The sequence below is a fragment of the Sarcophilus harrisii genome, chromosome 4 (assembly GCF_902635505.1).
Source record: "Sarcophilus harrisii chromosome 4, mSarHar1.11, whole genome shotgun sequence".
Taxonomy (NCBI): Eukaryota; Metazoa; Chordata; class Mammalia; order Dasyuromorphia; family Dasyuridae; genus Sarcophilus; species Sarcophilus harrisii.
This window is the reverse complement of record NC_045429.1, coordinates 167,320,371-167,339,997: the sequence shown is the minus strand read 5'-3', so window position 1 is coordinate 167,339,997 and position 19,627 is coordinate 167,320,371. Positions and strand designations below refer to the sequence as shown.

Genomic DNA, 19,627 nt, shown 5'->3' with positions numbered 1-19,627 from the left:
ACATGCAAAGATAGATTTCAACATTCACCCTTGCAAAACCTTGTATTCCAAATTTTTCTCCCTCTCATCCCCCTCCCCTAGACAGCAAATAATACAATATAGATTAAACAAGTACAATTCTCCTAAGTATATCTCCATCTTTATCATGATCCACAAGAAAAATCAAATCAAAAAAATAAAAAAAAAAGCTAACAACAGCAAAAAGGTGAAAATACTATGTTGTTATCCACATTCAGTCCTCTAGTCTTCTTTCTTGATGCAGATGGCTTCTTCCATCGCAAATCTATTGGAAGTAGCCTAGCAAATATTTCTTTATGTTTTTTAATATCATTGAGTTTATTCAGTCTTCAAAGTTTTATGTTGCTTAGGAGGGGAAAAAAACAACTGACTTGTTTCATAGTAAAGAACTGAACACAGAACAGGAGCTCAGAACATGCCTGATTGGTGCTTGTGTATTCCAGTGTGTGAAGATGCCAGTACAAAGAAAAATTCGCTCATAAACTTTTCTGGTTGGATGGACACATGTATATTTGCCTGATAAATTGAATAGATTCTGAAAAATATGTGCTATGTACATGTGTGCACATATCTGCATATGTATGTCTGCAGCTGTGCTTTTTGCTTCATATAGCTTGCTCTGTAGCCACAAAAATTATTCAGTTAGCTGACAAAATGACATTGCTATTATTTTTTATTTTATTTTGTTTTGAAAGGCCTGAAGTAAACTTGAAGAAATACGCTGGATGCCTCAAGGATATTGAAATTTCACGAACACCATATAACATACTCAGTAGTCCTGATTATGTTGGAGTGACCAAAGGATGTTCCCTTGAGGTTTGTTGGATTTTGCTTACCTCAAAAACAGACTCATATCATATGTAGTTTAACCACCTAGATATTACATGCTATTGTGAGAGTAAATGCCTTCAGACAGATTCTTCTTCCACATCCTATGTAGGCCAATAATATATGTACTATGAAGTGGCTTTTTTTGTTCTATGAATTTTCATTACCAAACTAAGTTGGTGAAATGATAGCTCACAAAATAATTATGCATGTTCAGCAGTTTGTCTATAGTTTAGATAAAGGGTGTCTTTCATATAAATTAGAGCTATCTTAAAGTAGGGATCCTCCAAACCTACATTTTCTTTGTATCCCACAATGTTGAGAGGGATGGCTTTTGTTAGTGTTGGGATCTTTAAAGAGCAATCTAATTTTATACTTCCTTTTATTGGAAGACAAAATCTGTATCCTCCAAGGTATACTGACTGGCTATAACAATGGGTCAAATCTGTTAAAAATAAAATTGTTATAGGAAAAAATTAAAAGTCCCATATTTGAATTTCAAAGAACAACTGGACAATTACAGGATGGTGGTAATAGCATGTCTAAAGAAAAGTGTGAAAAAGATCAAGTGATTTTTAGCAAATGACAAACTTATTTCATATCAGTTTAAAATATGACAAGATAGTCAAAAAGGCAAAAAGCATAGCAACCTAGAGCATCACTTTGCCTTTGTTGGAACATGTGTGAAGCATTTTTTTCAATTCTAGGCTCCTCCTTTTAAGGATGCTATTAGACTCAAAGGCAGATAATTAGAACCATGAAGAGACTGGAAAACAAACCAGTTGAATAAAATATGGATTCAGTTCAGTCACTTTTTAGTCATGTCAGATTTTTTGTGACCCCTTTTAGGGTTTTCTTGTCAGAAATACAGGAGTGGTATGCCATTTCCTTCTTCAGCTCATTTTATAAATGAGGAAACTGGGGCAAAAAAGGATGAAGTGACTGGCCCAGCTAGTTAGTATCTGAGGTCAAATTTGAACTCACTCTAAACCCTGCACAAAGACATATCACTATATTCTTTAAGCTTACTTCAGATATTTGGCTGTAATGCAGAAGAGAAATTAAACTTATTCTGCTTAGTCTTAAAACTAGGTATAGTGGGGAGGAGAGGCAGATCTGAGATTGAGGTAAAGAAATATCTCTTAACAAATAGAGTTATACTAAAGACCTGTAAAGTCCCTTTCAATTCTGGGTTTCACCTTTAGATTGGGATTCTCCAGCATCATTCCTTCCATATCATAGCTATTCAGCTCTTCCTAGAAACCATATAGAAAATTAAAGACACTAGTACCTTCCTACCTCATGGTCCCACCTGACTGTCTTGTGCATGGCTGTTCAAAAACATGAACTCTTTCTTATCAGGGAAGGAGTTTACACATATGAGACTGAAAAAAGACTCCTGTTCTTTAAAAGAATATAAATAATAATCCATTTTATCACTTACTAAGAACATCATGGAAAATCCGAAGTCATTAATTTACTTTAAAATAATATTTTAAGCCTAAGTAAAGACTTTTAGCCCCATTAAATGAAATTATAATTTATTTGGCTTCCTTCAACCAAGAATGTTTGGGGTTTTTTTTCTTTCTGGGAGATGTGTCAAGAAGTTCTAGCTGTACAAATCACTTTTACTTGCTGCTATTATCTCTCGGATCACATGGCTCTTCACTTTAGGAAATCTTAGTCCATTCTACCACTGTCAACCTCAAGAAACCTTTTTTGGGTCTTGGGATTCTGCCACTGCCTCTCCATATCTGCCATTTCTACATCTGCTGCCTAGCCTCTAGAGTATGTTTCTTCCCATTGATAGCTGTCTAAACTCTTCTCAAACAAAATGTGCTGAAAGCTGTTAAAATTTAAGTGGACTTCAAAGAGCTATAGTTACAAAATGAACACCAGACAGACACAATTCCATTATGAATCAAATTAGAATTATGGAGGGAGGGGGAGAATCAAGATACATCTATCAATTTCAATATTAAACAAAAACTTCCATAAGAACAGTTGATAATATACAGGCTCCCTCTGGCTCTTAAAATTCTGTCCCTCAGACTCTTACTGATACCTCAGGGCTTCTACTGTTCATACCATTGAATTGATTTATAGCCGCAAATTGGAACACCAAATCATAGAGTGGGGCCAGTTCTGCCACAGTGATTCTAGATGCATCCTAGGAAGCCTGGGGATAAGAAAAAGGGAAATATAGATGGAATTTAATCTTAAAGGAATGGCACTGAGCTCCTAGAAGAAAGTTTTACTGAGAACTTTAATCTTCCAAAGCCCAGCTCTCATTCACATTCAGAAGAAATACATGGGGATGAAAAATTGGCTGCAAAATGAATAGCCTGTATGCTTGAAATGATCGTTTTGTAAAGTCGCTTTTCAGTAAACAGGAATTATTTTGCAACTGGAGGATGAAGCAGAGATTTAATGTGGATAAATACTAAAAAAGGAACAATTGACCATACAGTAGTTTCATCTGAACTGTCCCAAGCTCCTTGATTTGAAAATTGTAATAGAAAGCTCAGGAGATTATACCTTCTACTAATATTTGTCATTTAAATGCCTTAGCTAGATCAGAAATGTTGTAAGAATAGTCTGCTTCCTAAGAGGCTCTTGCTTATATGTCCAGAAAAGCTAGCGACTCTGACAGCTGATCAGTTGGCATAGTTAAATTCTTTCCTTTGTTTTTAATTTCCAAAAAGGGTCAAACTGGCCTTGGTAATTTGTTAAATCAGCAGCAATTGATTTATCAGCTTGTGACAAAGTGTACATCACTTGTGAATAATATCTGCCAGTCCTGATTGCAGTAACAGGCCAGTAATAGTAAACAGGCCATCCATATTTATGCTTTATTTATGTGTTTGGTTCATCAGTAAAACATTAATAATCAGCTGATGAAATGAAGGAGAATGATTAATTTTCAGTTTTTTCAAGTCAGACGTAACAAACCCTGAAACCTCAAAAAGGGATGCAAATCTGTATTCATCTTTTATAAGCTTGAAGCTGGCCATTTGAGATAAAGTTAAATGTGAAAAAATAATTTTATTATTACTCAGATGTTCATTTGTTTGACAAGTAATGGGTTCACTTCCTTTCTATGATCCTTATATTTTTTGATAATATTAAATTGTTTATGCTTTCCCCTCTAAAATTACACTATGTATATCTGTGTTGTACATATTTCATATATTCCTATATGTGTACATGTTATCTCTCACCATAGAAAGTAAAAACTCCTTGAGGGAAGAAATGGTTTCATTTTTGTCTTTAAATCACTTGAACTTAGCATAGTCCCTGAAACACAATAGGAACTTAATTATAGGTTATTAAATAATTGATGTGTCTGTTTGTCCAGTGCTTAGCACATAGTAAGTTCTTTAAAAATAACTGTTGATTTTTTTAGTGGGAAAATGGGATGAAACTGGATAGTAGGATTCCTTTATATTGTCACTTCTAAAAGTTATTTCTGTCTTCCTCTACACAGAATGTTTACATTGTTAGTTTTCCCAAGCCTGGATTTGTAGAGCTCCCACCAGTGTCACTTGACGTTGGCACAGAAATCAACCTTTCCTTCAGCACCAAAAATGAGTCTGGGATCATTCTTCTAGGAAGCAGTGGAACTAATAACTCACCAAGGAGAAAACGCAGACAGACTGGACAGGTACGAAAAGACAGAGTAAATAATGTTTGTGCCTGCATGTTCCTAAGCATCTTTTCTTTAAGAAAGATATGGGCAAGGTATTTGAAGTTTATTATTTGTGTTTTATTTGTACACTGTTCAAGAAGGAAAGTTTTATGATTCTTTTGCTAGTTGGTAGTAATGACAATTTCACTTCTTACTTAAAACCAGGCTGATTTGATGATAATCACAATAATCGCTAACACCTATAATGTGCTTTAAGGTTTACACCTTTACAAAATTATCTCACTTGATTTTCACAGCAAGTCTGGAAGGAAGGTAGTATTATTATCCCTGTTTTACAGATGAGGAAACTGAGGCTCAGAGTTGTTAAATGACTTGCTCAAAGTCTTACAACTAATAAGTATCTGAGGCTGGATTTGAACTCAAATCTTCCTGACTCCAAATCCATTGTGTCTCCTAAACAATCTTTAACAATATTCATGTCCACCTCTGTTTGTATATGATTTCGTTTCTTATTTGCATAAAAATCTTCATTATGATTTTTTTGAGTTAGCTAATTAAGAAGCAAGAAACAGGATGTTTTGTTTACACCAAAAGAAATATATGACTTTTAGGTGCCCACAAAAAATATGCAGTCAAGTCGCAAGAAATTTTCCTATTTGTTTTACAGTTATCTTTTCCATATCGAGACTGTTCCCATAACAATTTTAATATATCATGGATCATTAAAAGAAATTAAATGGAAATTTGGAAGGAGTTTTACAGAAGCTGTACATGACAAATGAAGGCCAGCATATAACTAAGAAAAAGTTTAGAAACTCAGGAAATATATGTACAATATTGTACATATATATATATATATATATATACACAGTATTGCATAATATCAACATAGTTGATAATAATAATTCAGATTTCTTTTCTGGTACAAAGGGAGGATCAAAAATTTTTACATGGATTTTTCAATTGGGGGGAATGCCCCTAATCCTTGTGATATAAAAAGGATAATTACAATATTATTTCCTATTCTTTCTGATCCTAATGCAAAACTAACTCTGCTAATGGAGAGAAGGTTTGGCATGGAAATATATATGGAATCTACAGCCAAGAAATTGTTGCCTCATTATTAAAGAAAGTTTGGTAAAGTTTATTAAAACTTCAAATACAATAAGCCACCTACATCATTTCCCAAATTTCTGTTCTTTGGGCTTGACCTTGAGCTTCTATTCATAGTTAGATTATCTCACATTAAATCAGCAATGAGGGGATGCTTCCCTCCTTGATTGACCATTATAATTTATTTTCTATCATCAGCCTCCACTCGATTAGCAATAAAGCATAGAAAATTAGTTTTCATAAGTACACAAGAATTTTTAAAAATTTGTTACTGAAGCTGTGACTTTATCAGTATAGGAAATTTTCAATGAAAAAACTCCCTCTGCCAATATATATCAACAAATGAAACTTTGAACCTCATAAAACCAGTATGTCAGAAGCATTTCTTGAAACCAGGTCATCTTAACTCAAAAGTCAGAACTTTATGCATTATATCATGCTACTTTTCAATATTAATAATAATAACAACAACAATAATAACAACAAATAATTATACATCCATGAAGTAATAAAGTAACACAATTTTCTAAAATGGGTTTCCATAAGAAGATAATAATTTTTCTTATCATTAATATATAATTTGAGTGCCAACTCCAAACATCTCTTACTCAGTGCCAACCAACTCAGTTCAAATCAACAACTTAGAAAAATATTTCCCTTTTATTAAAAATTTCCCATAAACAATCTATGATAGCTCACTCAAAAATTAGTAATAACTTTGGAGTAATTCAAGTTTTTTTTTTTATATTTTAAAAATAGAGCTCACTCCTAGAACACAGTCATCTAAAAACACTGCTCTTAGGGATGAAAAAGTGAGTTTATAATAGTCAACTTCTCTTAGTCACAGGATCTGTGCTTTTCAAATTGGCCAATTTTCAAAATGTATGTTCTTGTCCATCACATTTAACAATGGCATTGCCAGCAAATTTCACAAAGATAAACTTGGGCCTTGAACATGTTCAGTTACTTGGCAGAATTTGTGGCTTGAGATAAGCAGAGTTTAGGAGAATTTTATTTTTGTGGATTTTTTTAATCAAACAAAACATTTCTTAAATGACTACTACATATTTAGCACTGTGAGCTCTTTCTTTATATGCCATGAGCAGAAACCCAGATCCTTAGAATATTCCATGTTCAACACAGCTATTTCCTACTGAGTCAGAGAAGGAATGATTGCGGCTATTGTGAACATATGATTCCAACTTCTCACTGCTGAAGAGAACTCTTTAGGAAACACGACTGTATCCAAGCTCCCTGGGGTCTATAACCAGATACCAAAACCATATTGGTTACTATAGTAACCATGGCAAGAAGAAAGCAGGCACATTTTTTGGAAGAAAAATTGTTTTCCTCCCTTCTGACTGTGGAATAAAAAGTTACACATTTGTGATAACAATCTAGTCAACGAGCTAGCGTAACATACCTTCAGTTTAAACTGCTCAAAATACCATGAGCTTGAGAGCCTGAATAAATCTTAAAAAACCAGCTGGAGCCTTTCTCCCATCAATTTTACAATATTATTTCTACATGTGAATATCAGGACTGAGACTTTTCTTTACAACATGGGTTTCCTGGTCAGCTTTAAGAACAGGAAGCTGTTCATTGGCCTAGCACTTCTACCAGCAGCATTATATTAGAAGGACCATCCAGATTTGGGGCAAGATGTCTTGAAGCTTCCAATTTCAGCTCTAGATTCTAGAGCTTCAGCAAATCACTTCACCTAAATGAGCCTTACTGCCATTATCTATAAAATAACAGAACAGCTATACAACTCTGAGGTCTTTTCCAATTATAAATCTGTGATCTTATAACCTTTTCTCTCTCAGAGACAGTCATTACTTTCAACATGGCAGCTAGACTGCATGATGGAACAGATTCTGATTAGAACTGCCTTAGAGACTTAACAGCTATATGACACTGGACAAGTCACTTAAGTTTCCTCATCTGTGAAATGGGGATAATAATAGTGCCAACTTCATGGGGCTGTTGTGAAGATTAAATGAGATAAAACATGTAAAGAGCTTTGTGAATTTTAAAGCAAGTATAATTGCTAACTTATTACATATGTATTAATTACATTATATATTACTATGAATACATTATTATATTATTGCTTTGTTATTACACTATGTGTTGTAAATGCAATATTATTATTACATCACTATTGGTATTATATATGTATACTATATATATATGAAATTGTTATTGTTATTATATCTCTGGTAGATGTGTGAGTCAAATCCTTATCTTGTCTAGAAGTCTGTGAGGATATCAAGGATAAGGATCTCTTTTCTTGGAGATAGAATCCCAGAGTGACTGACTTCATAGTCCTCCCTAGATGTATCCATGCCTAAGTGCTACTTTGGACTGCCATATGATCTCAACTAACCAGCCATCCATTCCCCATCACAGGCCTATTATGCTATATTCCTGAATAAAGGCCGTCTGGAAGTACATCTCTCCACTGGAGTGAGGACCATGCGCAAGATTGTTGTCAAGCCAGAGCTAATCCCATTTCATGATGGTAGAGAACATTCCATTCATGTGGAAAGAACAAGAGGGTAACAACAGCAAAATAGTTTTTAACTGAAATCCAATGAGAGTCAAATGAAGTTTTTTGAGACTGCTTAAAACAGTTGTATATCTTTAACTACTTTTCTTGAGTTTTTGGAAACATAATTTCATTTCTTTTAGAACTTTTATACTTTAGAGATATAAAATTGTCAATTGAGTCTCATCTACTCTTTAGAAATTTAAGACTAAATTTATTATTTATATGTGAGAGGCAGAAAAGCACAACAGATATCATACTGGCTTCAAAGTCAGGAAAGACTGTACTGAAAGTCAGCAAGTCTGAAAAACTAAACAACCAAAAAAAAAATCATTCTCTCTTTCACCCTAATATAAATGAATGATTGACGCCTTTCTTGCCACCCAAGAAAGCTGTCTTCCTGACCTGTGGATGAGTGAGTGAGCCTTGTATTTTCCCAGTATTTATTTCCTCAAAAGATTTCCACAGTTCACTTTTATCCTGTTACAAAAAGCATCAGTATCATTTATTTCTGTTCCTTTGACAGTTTAGAGGGATAAAATCAGGCTAGTCTGCATAACAAAACTAAACAACAAAACTAAAAATCTGAGGTGCCTTTCCTAAGATTTTATTGTAAGATAGACAACCTCATTACAGCATATTAGCAATTTCATTGTTAGATTGAATATTTAGCAAGAAACTGGAAGTCAAATTTGTTGTAATCAGAGAACATAAAGAAATAGAGTAAAATAATCAACAGTATCAATGCACAGAAACTGGGCAAGTCAGCAAAACTAACCTGTAACCTATCTCTAATTCATTCAGTATATATCATTAAATTTCCTAAATAATGTATATAATATAAAGAACTAGTCATTGCCTTCAAGCTTTCCATCCATTTAGGAAGCATGGTATGTACATAGAAGAACTGTAGTACAAGGTAAATGATGATCAATGTCAGGAAGGCAAAGCAAATTTCTAAGGAAGTTTAGAGAAGGGAGTGTTCACTTTCCACAAGAGAGTAAAGGGAATGAAAGAAGGGGGAAACTAAAGCATGCTTTTATGGGCCAGGTGACAAATGAGTGGAACCTTGCAGAAAGGATGGGAATTAAAGCAACTAAAATGTAGAAAGCATTTCAGACAAGGAACTACATGAGCTAGAAACAAAGGCAAGATTGATATAAATTCCTTAGGAGAATGGACAACGTCTTGTCTTTGTTTAACCTTTACAGATTGACATGGGTGTTTTTTTCTCCTAATAGGTACTTGATAAAGATTTGTGAAATGAGGATTTAAGACTATACAAGTTGCTTTGTTTAAATTTCTTATAAAATTATAAATGGTCCATCCAATCAGGATAAGTTAATCATCCCAATGATGAAATAGGGGATGGGGGGGGGGAAACATGGATTGGAAATCAGATCTAGGTTCGAATTTATTGCCTATGTGATCTGGGATAAATTATTCAATTTTACTGAGCCTCAGTTTTATTTTCTATATGATGAAGAGGTTGGACTAATCTCTAAAATCTTTCAGTTTTAAATCTTATCAGTTTCTTCCAAGTACTATAATTAGTCTAAGATTCTGACATAAATACATTAAAGAGAAACTTGACATCTTAAGTTTCTTGAAGGCTAAGTCCTAAATATAGAACCTTTCTTCTATCCCTGGTATCTTCCAAAGATGCTTAATATATGTTTTTCAGTTTGCCTAAATCTTCAGAAATACTTTGTGGTTTATCCACTGTGCCACCTAGCTGCCCAGAAATATTTTAGAAGATCAAAAAGGGCTTGCTTAAATAGATTTTTAACCCCTGGGTCTGATTTTAGGTTCTCACAGAAAGAAAATGAAGGAAAAAAAACTAATGACCACAAGCATAAAAACAATCTTGGAACTTGCTGTTCTCAAAATATTTAGTAAACAAATTTTCAAAAATTTTCTTCTTTGGTCCAGATCTGTGATTTCATTGGCTAGGTAAATCCTCTTGAGGAAACTGCGTCTACAATACAGATTGAGTTCTAGGGCTCTTGGAGGTCAAGTGACTTACTCAGAATCACCCAGATTTTTTGTCATAGGCAGGTCTTTAAATCTAGGCCTTTGCTACAAACTGAAGCAATCTCTGTCTCTGTCTCTGTCTCTCTCTGTCTCTCTCTCTTACACACACACACACACACACACTATGACATGCTCTTTCTAAGAAGTTATCATTGAACATCTCAGGCCACACTGAATCTCCCAATGCTAAGTTCCTGTACTGTGCTGCTGTCCTCTATACAGGTGTTCTTAAAAAAAGGGGATTTATTGAATCTAACCTCCCAGCTGTAAACTATCAATACAGCTTTTATTAGATTAAGTTATAGTGTACATTGAAAGCTCTTCATTCAGTTAATTGTCCATATAAACAAACAGTTTTGTTGTTCACAGATCATTATCTGGTAGGGTAGTAGTGGACAGACACATCAGTGTATAGTCACTGAACTTAGTGCTAAAATTAAAACACATTTTCTACCATATTGTCTCAAAAGGCACTTGCAGATCAAAAAAATGATGAACATCCAACATCGCATTATTTAGACCGTAGAAGAGGAACTGAGAATAGCTGTTCCTACATTAGAATCAAGAGCAAAATGAACAAAATATTTTCTTGTATATATATATGGGAGATGTGAGAATCCATTATTTAGTGACTATTGAAGAAATAAGATGTCTGTCCCTCTCTACCTTCATATTTTTGTTCCCTTTCTTCTATTCAAAAATCTCCCTTAGATGTACATCAGGGCTCTGGAATGCCTCCTTTGTAATTATATCACCTGTTTGTAATCCCAGAAACCTCCTGAACTAGGAGTATGGAATGCTTCACTCTCTTGGAGGAGGCTCAATTAGCCCCACAGAGCCACTTTTCCAGAAGACTCTTGTCTCTTCTCCCTTGACCTCTTGTCTTTTTGTCTTCCATTTCCCCTATCCTTTTTTCCATTCATTCCCATTGATTCTCATTCCTCTCCCCATTCTCCCCTACATTCAGTCTGTGGCAGCATCTTCAACAAAATTGTCTTTCAAGAGAATTTGGGAGAGGGTAGAGAGGGAGAGAAGAGAAGAAAGGACATACAGTGACAAAATTCTCTTCTAAAGAGAAGGAAGGCCAGTCCTTGCTACCCCTCTCCTAGGGGTACTCAAGGTAATGCATAAATTAATTAGCCCTTGTGGATGCTCCCTCTCTTCCTGCCCCTTTCCTCTCCTCCCTAAGCTCTCCCCACCCACAACAAAAACAATTGTCCATATAAATCAAGGAGGAATTTGGTTCTAGAATTCCTTCACTTTAAAAGCTATCAAACAAGCAATAAATCAACATGCACTTAATATGTACCGGAAAATGTTCTAGGTTTGGGGTATATAAGAACAAAAGTAAAACTATTCCTATTCTCCAGAGATTTACAATAGAGAGAGAGAGAGAGAGAGAGAGAGAGAGAGAGAGAGAGAGAGAGAAGGAAAAATGAGGGTAAAAAGAGGGAAGCACTAGAATGGGGGGAGGAAGGAGTGTCAGATGAGTCAGAAGAAAAGAAGGAAGGGGAAAGGAAGAAAGAAGGAAAGGAGGAAGGAAGGAAGGAAGGATAAATTTCTTAAAGTACCTACTTTAAGGCACTATACTAAATACTTTACAAATATTATCTCATCTGGTCTTCACACAATCCTGGGAGGTATATTATCCCATTTATAATTAAGAAACTTGAGATAGCTGGAGATTTAAGTTACTAGCCCAGAGTCACACAGTTAGTGAATGTCTGAGATAGGACATGAATTTTGGTCTTCCACATTCCAGGCCTGGGAATTCTATCTACAGATGAGGAAGGAGTACATTTTAGGAATGTGGGCCAGCCAGTACAAATACACCAGATATGATAAACAATAAGTATGAAGAAAAGTAATGTGTAATAATGTTAGGAGGTTTTTTTCTCCAAGGGCTGTTCTTACTTAAGTAGAATACACAAGCACTTACATGATGTGCTCTGAGGAAGATTTTTTTCCTCCATAACCCTCCACATAAGTTGGTGTTCTTCAAGTCAAAATTTAAGTATTCCCATGTTAGGAAGGGGCATATTTTTAACAATCACTTCAGTATTTTAGCTAAGAAGATGCAATGTAGTGTAATGAAGAAAGAATTTCAGGTCTGCTCCTGGCTACCTGTGTTATCCTGGCAATAATTTCTCCTTCCTGGGCCTCAGATTCCGGTTTTAGAAAAAGACATAGTTGAACTAGATGATTTCCAACTCCAAATCTCTGTTCCCAAGGGGAAAAAAAAGAAGAAGGTTGGGAGTGGGGAGAAGAAACAGCCTTTCTTGCAGTACTTTCAGCTTTACTAGAGCTTTCCTATTTGTCTTTCTTATGGCAAGGTGGTCTACTTTGTTCCAGCACTGAGAATGGTGCTTCATGTGATTCTCAGGAAGGGTCAGTACATAGAAAAGCATTTGGGATTGGACGGGCTTTGTTGAAGCCCCACTACAGGCTCAGAGCTCTGTATTTCAGGCTGCCTCACTATAGCCCAGTAGTCAGCAGCCCTTTGGTTTTTGTACCATTGCTACATTCCCTAGACTTATCCCTTGGATTTGGACTTGGATACTTAAGGATACTAAAGAATGAAGTCTATAAAGTATAATTTAGAAAGTTTGCTCCAAAGTTAAGAAAAATAAACTATTTCCTGACAATTTCAGCATCATGTTAGTCCAATCCAAAATACACAGACCATATGGACAAAATTCATGAGAAACCAATCTCACTTTATTTTAACACCCAGCAGAATCTTTTATCCCTACCCTTTTATCTTCTTGAAGCCTTCCACCTTAGAGCACATATGGTTTTTAGGAACTACATGAGTCATTCTCCATGAACTGAAACTGCTAATCTTTGTTTCTGCTTTTTTTTTTAATCTTGGACAAGAGAGGTAACTTCTTTTTTTTTTTTTTTTTTTTTTTTTTTTTTGAAACTAAATCAAGTTGTCAATAGAAATGCCTTTATTAAGTTCCTAGTATGTGCCTAGGCACTATGCTAGATGCTAGGAATGCAAAGACAAAAATGAAATAGTCCCTACCTCCCCTCAGAGTACTCACATACTTTCAGGAGACATAACAGATAATAGACCAACATGAGATGAAAGAGTAATAGACAAAATGCACAAAAGGCATACAAGGTGATGGGAAAAGGAACTAGCATCTTGGGGTAAGGGTGGGGATGTAATGAAGAAAGGTTTCATGTAGAGGGAAATGATTTAGCTGAGTTTTAAATGAATCTAGGAATTTTAAGAGGAAAGGTGAGAAGTGAGTTCATTCCTAGTGCTAGAGAAAATATACAGACAGATAGGGCATGGTGTCACAAAATAAGGAATAATAAGGAGATTGGCTTGACTCTCTGAAAGGTAATTGTTTGAAATAAGGGTTGAAAATTATACAAAGTAATACAAAGTAACTTGGAAAAAGGAACACCAGACTCTAGCTTCAAGGAGAATCAGAAAAAGTTCTTGCAAAAATAACTGGATTAAAAATCTTCACTGGTACCTCCGACCAGAGTCAGTGGTAAAATTCCCAAGACTGATGTCTCTCAATATTTTGTTTTCATGCACTTCCAAATCTAAACTGTCTATATAGAAATGTCAAAAGCATCTGAAGTACTTAAAACCTCCATATGATTAAAGAGACAAGCTACTACTTAACCCTCCTACTGTTCAAGGCAGGCTACCTCAGCAATAAGTAGTATCAAGTCGCATTAAATACTCCAAAAAGAAAATGTCCATTTAGACAAGTAGGTCAACTAACTAGGTTGACTCATGACTTTCTTTCCTATGGCTTCCTCTGGAGTCGCAAAATTGGGTTAAAAAACAATACTATAACTTTGGGAGTTTTCTGTTTATTTTGGAACTTAGAGATGGGAAGAGTATGACTTGGGATTTGCAATCCAAGCATTTCTTCCTCAAACTCTCCAAACACACTCATTATGTAAATTGTGGTTACTGGGTATTATTGGTACCACAATTCCCTTCTGATACCATTTTGTTTTCACATTAGCCAACTCAGAATTTGACCTAGTGGAACAATTTATAGGATTCATCCTCTAGATTCCCCAGGTTCACTCTTATCTAGGACCCCTTTGGGCTGAAAACTTCAAGAGTTTCTCCTTATACCCTTTACAGATTCCCCATAATAGCTCACCAAATTTAAATTTTAAGGAGAGGATTAATAAAATAAATTAAAGAATAAATAATACTTTAGAAGGAACCTAGGAGATGAAGTGATTAATCAAACATTACAAAAAGATTTTACTATAGTCTTATGAGTTATTCCTTTTCCTAAGTAACAGATATTAAGTGAGGACATAAAAGGGAATTGTGGCATCTGAGGTAGCCAGTAACCTAATCCACACATCAAGTTTTAGAAACTTGAGGAATAGGTATTTGGATTGTAATTTCAAATCATGCTCTCCCCTTTGGCAAGCCATGTAACTGAGTTTCAACCCTCTGGAATCTACTTCTCCTGTTTCCAATTAGGAGCACAAGAATCTTTGGCCTAGACAGGTTTCTTCCCCTGTTACAGCCCTTTCATAGAACTATGCATTCTATAACAACTGACCTAAGAACAAGGAGCAGAAATCCCTTCCAGCTCCAAGTGATAAATATCATTCTTTACTAGTGCCCCCAAACTGTCCCCTTCTTTGGGGTTTCAGGCCTTATACCACATTAATTTCACCCTGGCCCTAGAAGCTGAACTGGTCTCAGTCTCTATCTACTATATATGTAATCTTGGAGAAGGTTAAGCTCCTTGACCACTATTTTTTTCACTTTTAAAATAAAAAGCTTGGTCTTAGATGAGATCTCCTTCAGTTCTAAATCAATGATCCTAAGTATTGTACAATAAAATACTTTTTTCTTAAACAAACACTTCATTATTAGAAAAACAAAAACATAAGCAAGTTTCAGTGACTTAGCTAGTAGAATAATATCATGGAGGCAAAAACATGAATCCCTTCTATAACCTTCCTGAGAAGTAGTCATCTACTTTCACTTAAAAGACTTCTGTGACAGGTTTACTATTTTAGTTTTTGAACAGCTCAGATTGAAATCTGAAATCTATTACCAGGTTGAAATCTGAAATAGAATGCCGACTTTAGGAAAGAACAAAGTGACCAGTCTGGATAAAATGGAGAATTCATGAAAGGAAACCATAAGAAATAAGTCTGAAAAGCTAGTGATGCAATGAAAAAGAACCTTGGAGAGAGCTTATATTTTATATTCTAAAGGCAATAAGAAGTCTTGGCTTCTTGAACAAAATGGTGACGATCAGAACTGCTTCAGGTTAATTATTTTGACAAGAAGGGATACATTGCAAACAGGGAAACAAATTAGAAGGCAATGACCTTAGTTCAGGCAAGAGGAGATGGAACCTGGAAGTAGGGTGGTAGAAAGAAGGAATAGATGCAGGAAGCTTTACTAAGATAAAATTGATTTGACTTAATTAACTGGATGTAGAAGGATGAGGGAGAGTAAAGAATTGATAATAATGCCAAAGTTTCAAACCTTGACTTTTTTTTTTTTTTTACAGAGAAAGAAAATTTTAGAGAAAAGTTTTAAAAGAGTTTAAAGATTACTTGTTTGAAATCTATTAAGCACTGTGAAAGTGTAATGGTTAATAATTTTACCAATCACCTTGATTTTCTTGAGCTCCTTTACTATTCAGAAGAGACCAGAGTGACCTGGAAAATAGAACCAGCTGAGCAAGAGATAAAACTGAGCCTTCCTTAATCTTCCTTGGGTGTATCAAAAATTCTTTTCGATATTGGCATACTGAAACCAGAACTTTTCATACTACTCTAGATTACCGACTCAGACTGATTCATGTCAACTCCCAGTTCTGAAAAACAACCTAAGACTAAGAATGACCTTATAAAACCACTAAATAATAACAGTTTCTACCCCAAACCACCCATATCTCCCTTCTCCCCCACTTGCACTGAGATATGCTCCCATGTATACGTGCCCTCCTATTTAAGAGGACTAAACCCACAGATACAAGCTGTTTGTCTTTCTTAAACCAAACTCTGAGAAAAGGAGAAGAAAAAAAAAAAAGGTTAACAGTACCTACTATGTGTAAAGCATTGGAAATACAATAATCCAAAAAAAATGGTTGGGGGTAGGGGCAGAGAGATGAATTTCGTTTTTAGCACATTGAGCTTGAGGAGTCTATAGAATGGAGATATCAAAAAAGCATTTAATAATATAGGACTAAATGCAGAAGAAAGAGTGGAATCAAATATATAGATTTGGGAATTCACTGGTTTACAGATTTAGAACTGGAAGACACTTTCTTTACCTCAGTGATTTGGCCCCCTCCTATTAATGTAAGAAAACATTGGGAGAAAGAGAGAGGAGGAGGAGGAAGAGAAAGAGAGAGGAGGAGGAGGAAGAGAAAAAGGAGGAGTAAGAAGGAAAAATAGAAGGAGGAGGAGAAAACAATGAGATGACAATGACTACAACCTACCTACTTAGTACAGAGCCTTAGAAAATGATCACTGTTGGGAATCAGGGGAACATAACCCAAATACCAGTTTGGCACAAAATAGGTATTCAGTATGAGATCTTTTGAACAAATAAATACTAAAGTACAAAAGAATAGAATTTTGTTTAGGCATTCCCATACAAAGGGGCTAAAATGGAAATTTAAGAACAGTGTTAAAATGGAAAACAACAGGAAATAAGGCTAAGGCTTAAAATTCTTTTAAAAAATCAAGACCTTTATTAAAGTCAGTTGCTATGCCTAGGGAGGTTTGATGAGATTCACAAAAGCATTTGTAATGGGAACACCATTTTCTTCTATATCTGACTAAAATAGAGCAGGGACTATAAGTGGATATATGAGTAAAAAATAGAAACATATCTCCTTGGCTAATACTTAATAGTACAACTCTGATAAATATTTTGTTATAGTATTCAATGTGATCAGCTGAAAATAAGGTGCTTTATTAGAGGCTTTTAGTCAAAAAAGAGGAAATTATTTAATTATGATTCACATGTTATCCCGAAGCCTTTGTTTTCCTAAAATTAATGAAAAAAAAAATCTCTTGGCAAGAATTTTCCTACCCCTACAATTTTTAGTAGCAAGCTTCATTTCAGTGTCCAATGGAAAATGAATATATGATGCTTTCTTCTATTGTTTGCACGCAACTTCATTTTTCCACTTTGAAAAATAGTTGAACAATGAAAGCTTATATTGGCCATCTTTTCAACATCATATACTAGTTCTATCTATACTTAAGATACTTTTAATTTTCTGTTTCTCTTAACCTCATTGCCCAGATAAAGAAGCTATTCAGTGACTCTCCAAAATAATTCAGGTCATAATACATTTCTTTCATTATTAATGACATCATAGTAAAAACGGGAAGTGACTTCAAAGTCATCTAATTCAAGCATGTTTCTCATTTAACAGATAAAGAAATCAAGGCCCAGGCAAGTTAAATGATTTTCCCCAGATGACCCAGGTAGAAAATGTTAGAGACAAGAACTGAACCTATATCCTTTGACTCCACAGTCAACGTTCTTACTAGTACATATTTTTTCTATCACCCTCCCCTAAATAAAAGCAATCTATATTCTAACCAGATTTTCCACCCCATATTTTTTTGCCCTATATATAAAACAGAGTTTTCAGTAACCTCATTACTTTTTTTTAATCTCTCTTATAATGAACCTCTGTATCTGACTGTTTTTACTCTTTGAGAGCAGTGGTCCTGTGGTTCCATCCTATCTCATTCCAATATAAAGGGGGAAAGTACATTTAACCATTTTTATGGTTACAATTCTTTGTTGTCACTGTAATCCTTATGTGAGCTGATGTTTTTGGTAAATGCATGAATTACCTCTGTATTTGTAATGTGTTTTATTTCATGGAAATCAATTAAGAAAAGTCAATGAGTATACACTACAGAAAGTCATTGAAGATGGTAAATTGACAATAATGTTCCTTCCTTGCTCTCTCTGCTCACACACAGACAAATGACCCCTAAAATCCACTGTAAAATTTACAATATATGTTTGCTGTATTATGTATTCATGCAACCTAAGCACTCTGGAGTGCTGTTTGTCCTGTAGCAAGAAGATAATAGCTAGCCAAACCAAGAAATAAAGAGGAAAGCCAAATGTGACCCTATGCTGCTATAAACCCACTGAGCCCTGTAAAATTAGACATTATTTCACAGTAGAGAAGTCTAGGGTCTCACCATGGCAGTGTTATCAGGCTACAGACCACAACTGTCATCTCAACCAGAGAATGATAATCCTGCAACATCACTGTCTGGCCTTGTTGAGTTTTTAGGGAGACGTAATGAAGGAGGAAAACAAGGAGGTCCTTAGAGACAATAACATTTGCTTAATACTCCTAATCATCCCATTTCAGATCATTCATGGCTACAGTGGGTGGGAACAAAGCAATGGTCATAAACAGTCAATTTCCAAACCTCATGTATTTTTTATTTGTATTTTTGACTTTTCATTAGAATGTTTACTGTTCAAGTGGATGAAGACAGAAAGCATATGCAGAACCTGACAGTGGAACAAACTATTACCATTAAAAAACTCTTTGTAGGAGGCTCTCCATTGACATACCAACCTCCTCCACTCAGAACCATACCTCCTTTTGAAGGCTGTATATGGAATCTTGTTATAAATTCCATGTAAGTTAACCTCCATTTTCTAATTTTTAATCATTTGTACCAAGATCATTATAATTACTGTAATGTGATCATTTGCAATGTAACTTGTGAAATCAAAGAAGAGAAGGAAACATTTACACATATGTGATAATATTTTTATAAATATCATATATAATATATATATATATATTATTATTATTTCCCCAGGTGTCATACATGGGGCATATACATGGCAGAAATCGTCATAAATGACACAAATAATTAGCAGCCATTTCTTTTTTTTATTGAAGTTTTTTATTTTCAAAATATATGCAAGAATAATTTTTCACCATTGGCCTTTGTAAAACCTTGTATTTCAGTTTCTCCCCCTTCCCCCCACCTCCTCCCCTAGATGGCAAGTAATCCAATATATGTTAAACATGGTAAATATATATATATATATATATATATATATATATATAAATCCAATATAGGCATACATATTTATACAATTATCTTGAGCAGCCATTTCTAAACCATTCTACCTTTGGCCATTCTCCCCATCAGCCACCTCCCACCTGAACTTGAACTCTGACCCAGGGACCTTGACAAGTAGCCATTTCATCTTACATAAAACAAGGTCACCACACTTCTTCCTTTATTTTTAAACATGTCATCTGCACTCTGTGCATCTTCTTCATCCTCCTCCCATTGAAACAAGGTCTCTGTCTCTGGATCCCTGACTCTGATATTGCTCTTATCTTGAGCAGAGCCAAGCAAGCACAGTTTCCAAATCCTGCTGTTTCTGGCTTCCATTTCCT

General features: G+C 35.0%; 1 protein-coding gene across 5 annotated transcripts in view; it reads left to right on the top strand.

The window, feature by feature from the left end:
- The window catches only part of LAMA2 (laminin subunit alpha 2), a 747,833-nt gene that overhangs the window by 701,236 nt on the left and 26,970 nt on the right, over positions 1 to 19,627 (top strand). For all 5 annotated transcript variants that reach the window (XM_023503203.2, XM_023503202.2, XM_031964285.1 and 2 more), the window contains 4 exons: positions 714 to 834; positions 4,334 to 4,510; positions 8,021 to 8,169; positions 18,672 to 18,848. In XM_023503203.2, the coding sequence (XP_023358971.1) occupies positions 714 to 834; positions 4,334 to 4,510; positions 8,021 to 8,169; positions 18,672 to 18,848 (624 nt within the window). The remainder of the gene's footprint in view (positions 1 to 713; positions 835 to 4,333; positions 4,511 to 8,020; positions 8,170 to 18,671; positions 18,849 to 19,627) is intronic.